Below are 6,000 nucleotides of genomic sequence, written 5' to 3'. Positions count from 1 at the left end.
GTGAAAGCCTTTTTTGGCTGAATGGCGGCATAAAAATGCTTAAATAAATGAATAAATAAATAATTCTCAGTATTCGATAGCCGGCAGTGCTGGCTGCGGAGTGCTGGGAGTTTTTTCTGTCTCAACACGCATAGGATCTCACACTTATAACATAAAAGGACTATATTATTATTATTTATATTTATATCCCGCCTTTTTTCCTCTTAAGGAACCCAAGGTCGCGTACATAATCCTCCTTTTCATGTTATCCTCACAACAACAACCCTGTGAGGTAGGCTGGGCTGAGTCTGTGACTGGCCCAAAGTCACCCAGTGGGTTTCCATGGCTGAGTGGGGACTAGAACCCGGATCTCCAGACCACCAGTCCAACACTTTAGCCACTACACCACACTGGCTCCTATACTGGTAGGGTGTCGTAAGTAGGGTGACCATATGAAAAGGAGGACAGGGCTCCTGTGTCTTTAACAGTTGTATTGAAAAGGAAATTTCAGCAGGTGTCATTTGTATACATGGAGAACCTGGGGAAATTTCCTCTTCATCACAACAGTTAAAGTTGCAGGTGCCCTGCCCTCTTTTAAATCTGCTCACTCTAGTATAGCTCCTGCACCTTTAACTGTTGATGAAGAGGGAATTTCATCAGGTTCTCCATATGTACAAATAATACCTACTGAAATTCCCTTTTCTATGCAACTGTTAAAGATACAGGAGCCCTGTCCTCCTTTTCATATGGTCACCCTAGTCGTAAGCCAAGCGCCCTGCCCACCCCAAAATATAGGGATAAACGTTTCCTATTGGCAGGACAATTTTTAAATATTTACGAATAAAAAGCATTCTTTTCCACATAAAACAAGACGTGAATTGGGGAAAAAATGAGCTGCTCCTTTTAAAAATCTGGATAGTTCAATGTTTTTGAAACAAACAAACAAACAAAAAGCGTCAAAGGGAACCAGAAAACTCTGTCTCCACACTGATTTTCATATCTCTTTGCCTTTACAAAGCTCCTCAGCAAGGCCGTTGTTGTGGTATTTGAATACGGGCCGTTGGAGGGTGTTATTTCCTCATTGGCTACTGAGCCCTTAACTAGCAGCTTGATTGGGCGAGCGGATATTATTCGAACGGTTGGCGCGTCTCCCCCCCCCCCCAATTTTGATTGGCCGGCGGGTGAGCGCGAGCGAGAGACTGAGGCCGGTTCGGCTTTTCCAACGGCTTCGCACGTTTTCTAATTAGCCCACCCGGAGCAGAGATGTCCGTGCGGTAATTGGTCAGCCTTGCGTTCGAACGTTGTGACGCCCTGATTTCTGCCCGGCTGCCTCTGGCGCGGGGCGTTCGGGGATCAGTCTGTTTCCGGTCAAGGTCCGGAGCGGAGCCAGCATGGACGACTCAGCTTGTTCCCCGGCGCCCGCTTGGGAGTTCCACTTACCTCTGTCTCCCGCCGACTTGCTCCGCAGTGCAGGGCCCTCGCAATACGTGGTGCAGGAGGTGCTGCCCCTCAAACAGCTCCCGGGGCAGCTGGCAGGTGGGTAGGACGAGAGGGTTTGTGTGTGCATTTATTTATTTACATTTGTATCCCGCCTTTTTGCCTCCAAGGAACCCAAGACGGCGTACCTAATCCTCCTCCTTTCCATTTTATCCTCACAACAACAACCCTGTGAGGTAGGCTGGGCTGAGAGTCTGACTGGCCCAAAGTCACCCAGTGGGTTTTCATGGCCAGGTGGGGACTAGAACCTGGATCTCCCAACTCCCAGTCCGACGCTTCAGCCCAGTGGTTCCCAAACTTTTTCAGGTAACCGCCGCCCCCTTGGTTCCGCAAACTCATGCCCAGCACCCCCTACCCCACCCTATAAAAATCATTATTCAGAATAGTGGTTTTCAACGACCCACAAAGGAAGATAATAATAAAATTCAAAGCAGTAACAATTAATTGACTATTTTATTCAAAATCCAATTGGTGTGCCCTGCCATGCTGGCTGCAAACAGAGACGTTTGCTCTCTTTTCCCTCCCTGCCTCAGCAAGCCTGGGGCGGTTGCTTCCCATTTAGAGGGGATTCTAGGAGTTGAAGGACTTTTTTCTGTCTAAACATGCATAAAATTGTGCCTTTAACTTATCATGTCACACTAGCATGAATACAGGAATCAAATTTGCCGCTCTTTCCTGATTGGTCCCTGGGTTTTAGGACCTTCTGGAGAGAGCACCTCGAGTGCCCCCCTGCTGCCCCTTTGCCTGTTAGCGCCCCCCTGCCGTCCCTTTGCCTCTTAATGCCCCCCTATGCAATCCCACCACCCCCAAGGGGGTAGTACAGCCCACTTTGGGAACCACTGTTTTAGCCGCTACACCACACTGGCTCACACCAGGGCTGCAAAACGGAGCTGGAGGGAGAGGTTCCCAACGAAGATAGGTAACTTGTATCATCAAGCCTGCTCGTGTTGCCATAAGGCACCCTGGCTGGGGCGGGGGGGAGTTGTAGCCCAGCACATCTGGAGGGCACCAGGCTAGGGAAGTCAAAGTTGGGAGGAGGGAGACCAATGAGTTGTGGCAATAGCTCCTACTATCCCTACTAAGAACATAAACCTAGCAAGATAGCTTTTTTTTTTAAGACTTAAGGCCTCTCTTAAACCGGTAGAATCAGCCATCCAGATGTTTGCTCCAGTCAAAAGGAAGTCATGAAGTGGATGATGGTCGTTCTGTCTTGTGTGTTTAAGTGTCTGCTGTTGGGAGGTTCTCTTTATCATATAACGGTTAGCATAAAGCTTTCAGGGTGTCCAAAGTAGTGTGTGTCATCCTTACAGCAGGAATGCAGAACCTCTTCCATCTTGAGGGCCAAATTCCATATTGGAGATGCTTTGAAGTGTTAGGTTTCAGTGGTGCGGCCCCGGATCTGACGTTCTACATGCCTACCTTTCAGCCACTCTGTATGAAGTCAGTAGTTTTTTTAAAATTTATTTTAGCAGGGTATTTATATCCTGACTTCCTGTCTTTAAAAAGACTCCAAAGATTGCCAACATTGCATATGGATGGGACAGAATGGCTTGCCTAAGAGGGGTACCAAATGAATTCATGGCATAGGTGAGATTTGAATGACAGGCTTACCAATTCATAGCTCAGGCTTTTAGCTACTGTGCTACACCCGTTATCCTGGCTAATCACTGTTGATAGACTTGGCTTTAGCCTGTTTAAGCCCTTTTTAAAAATCTATGGGAACTGGTGTTGCCTTCAACATTAATATAATCTAATATTACGCAACAACCAGAAATCAAAATTACAATGCTTCTTGTTATGGAAACTTTGTTGGGCTTGTCATGGATCATATCCATTGATGTATTTTTCCATGCATATAGCAGCTTGATATAGCAGCTCCACATATGGACTTTTCTTCCTTTGCAGCTTTTCGGGCAGCGTTCCGCACACATGGAGCTCTTGCTATCCTGCAGCATTTTGATACTTTGTACAGTATCTTACAGTGAGTTTGCACATTCAAATGCACTATTGATATTGTTGAAGGGATCTCTGTTCCTTGGGTTTGGGAGTTCCTTGCCTAGGGCCCTTTTAGTAGTAATGAGGTTAAAAGAAGAAAGTAGCCAGGAAGACATGGAAAAGTAAAAACAACAGAGAAACACATTGAATTTTTTTTAGCCATTTTGCTAAAGAAACTATGGTATTTCCCAGTGACACATGTTAAAATGGCAGAGACACTGCAAAGCTGTTTACTAATTCTAACAGCTTAAGCACTGTGTTTACAAGGCCAATGGGTTCTTATAACTATTCACCAAAAGGGTTATAAGATCCATAAGACTACATCCAAGGTTGATTCTCCCTTATAAATGATGATATTCTAGGAGTGTTTCATGTAGAATAGTTTTCTAGTGAGTTCAGCTCCCTCCAGGTCTTGTATTTTGTTGTGGCAAAATAAAGTTGTGCCACTCCTCTTGAGAGTACCGCAACACAAAAATGCCATGAATGGAAGGATGTATGTTCTCAATATTCTAGCCTATGTATTGGTGCGCCTGTTTAACCAGTCGCTCAGTTTTCCTTCTGAAGTGAGTGACTTAATCCATCATGATCTGTGGAAGTGACTTGACTTTTGGGCTCAGTTCAGACAACACATTAGTGAACACAGTGTGAAAACTCCACTCAGCGGTTGAAATTTTAGAGAGTACTCCCTACACAACATATTCTAACTGTACCGTTGTGTGACTGTGGGCGCTACCGTGGAGCTGAGTAAAATCCATTGTGATGTTTGATTGAGAGTTCTTCTGCCCTCTCTCCTTCCCTCAGTTCTCCAATCTCAGAGGCTCTCCTAGAGCGGTACTCACTCCTTTTGCTGCTCTTGCCAGGGAACTCTGTACCCAGTAGGAAAAGTCAACTCAACGGAAAACACCACGGAGCCCGCCACACGACATGCAACACAACGGTTGTGCAGGAACTCTCCTCTGCACAGCATGGATATTCTGTGTGGAGTGTTTTCCCAAAAAAACTCCAGTGTTGCATGGAGTTTTCCTGCCAGACAACACGTTTCTCAGCGGTGGTGTAAAAACTCCACCATGGAGTTCTAAAACCACCGTTGAGGAATTGTTGTCTGAACTGAGCCTTATTCTGCTTTGAACACCATTCTTGACAGGTCTTAAGGGAAACTTCTCAAATTTTCCCAGGAAAAACTTTCACAAGTTAACCCATTCCTCATGACACCTAATAAATTAATTCCTTTAGACTTCATTTGGGGTTTATGGGGTGCTAAAACAAGTTTATGCTAACCTTTATGGTCACTAATAGTTACATTTTCTTAACTTTATGTCTGTGTCCTGCAGCCACTTCAGAACTGTAGATTCTGCTATTAAAGAAGATGCTCTAGAACTGATGGTGAAAGGTGAGCAAACCCCTTTGATATAGGAAGTAAGATTTCTTTTTTGGCAGCTTCATGATGATATCAAGGCAAATGTGACTTCATTGGCAGGCTGCTCCCTCAACCTGTTCCCTTTATTAAGGTCTGTAATCTTGGTGGTCAATACAGAGTAATGTGTGTTCACTGTAAGGGCAGACCGACAGGATGTCCCATTCCTTCTGCCTTCCAGTCTGGAAGTGATCCATCTCTTTGTAAAGCGATACAAGGAGTGTTTAAATGAGTGGGAACAGGACAAGCTTAGTGTGGCAGGGTTATGGGTTGTTGGGTGTTGCCAGAGTTATGGCTGTTGAGGCACCATGAGCACAAGTCTTTGGTAATCTGAAAGCTGCACTAAATTTGCATCTAGGGCAAAGATGCACAAAGATCATGTCTGATTATCATATCTTCCTACTTCTCTCTACAGCTGTGACCAGTCACTCCAGTGCCTTGACATCCATCATGAATGATGCTGACCTACTACCTTCACTTCGTGCTCTTCACCTTAATGCTCTCAAAATGAACTGTTATGTAGTAGTACGGCTAGTGGAGGCTTTTGAAACAGAGTCTGGCAAGAGCAACCTGGTGGGGCTGGATTCCAAGGGGAAGGTAGAAGACTGAATCCATAAATCTGCTGGGCTTGGAATGGCTTTTCTCCCTGAAGACAGTTGCCTCTAAGTCAAATTAATGTCAGCCTTGCAGGTTGTATGAGAAACTACAGAGTGAATGCTTCAGTAATGATGTGAGGACTGCAGCTTATGAGAGATGACGTGTGCCTGATCTCAGTGTTTTTTCGGTCTCTATGTGGCAGGCTCTTTCTTTTACTGAGCATCATTGGATGCTGCCAGACCACAGCTTTCCCTCCAAGTCCCACTTTGCTAATTGGGGAATTCTCCTTCAGTGGAGGATGGTATCCCTGAGTGGATTATTCACCTGGCTTGCTCCAGTCAGCAAAACTCTGGCTTTTGCCTCAACCCATTCCCACCCAGTTTTGTTCCTATGGCCTCCAAAGCAATAGATAGGAGTAGTTCCAGCAAAGCTTCATCGCTCTGATGAAGTGAGAAGACTTCTTCTCTTTCTTGGCTTAGATAACTAGGATGGGAAGGGAGTTATGTCTTACTGGAGCA

General features: G+C 45.4%; 1 protein-coding gene and 1 non-coding gene across 2 annotated transcripts in view; both read left to right on the top strand.

The window, feature by feature from the left end:
• Positions 1–1,370: 1,370 nt before the first annotated feature.
• Positions 1,371–6,000, top strand: part of NCAPD2 (non-SMC condensin I complex subunit D2) — a 35,472-nt gene continuing 30,842 nt past the window's right edge. The window contains exons 1-4 of the mRNA XM_063128427.1: positions 1,371–1,515; positions 3,382–3,457; positions 4,803–4,861; positions 5,301–5,482. Of these exons, the coding sequence (XP_062984497.1) occupies positions 1,371–1,515; positions 3,382–3,457; positions 4,803–4,861; positions 5,301–5,482 (462 nt within the window). The remainder of the gene's footprint in view (positions 1,516–3,381; positions 3,458–4,802; positions 4,862–5,300; positions 5,483–6,000) is intronic.
• On the top strand, positions 4,908–5,224 carry LOC134401002 (small nucleolar RNA U85). The gene has a single exon (XR_010025633.1). It is a non-coding gene; the product is annotated as a small nucleolar RNA U85 (small nucleolar RNA).

The sequence above is a fragment of the Elgaria multicarinata genome, chromosome 6, assembly GCF_023053635.1.
Source record: "Elgaria multicarinata webbii isolate HBS135686 ecotype San Diego chromosome 6, rElgMul1.1.pri, whole genome shotgun sequence".
NCBI lineage: Eukaryota > Metazoa > Chordata > Lepidosauria > Squamata > Anguidae > Elgaria > Elgaria multicarinata.
Note: the sequence above shows the minus strand (reverse complement) of the source record. Positions and strands in the feature narration are given on the sequence as shown.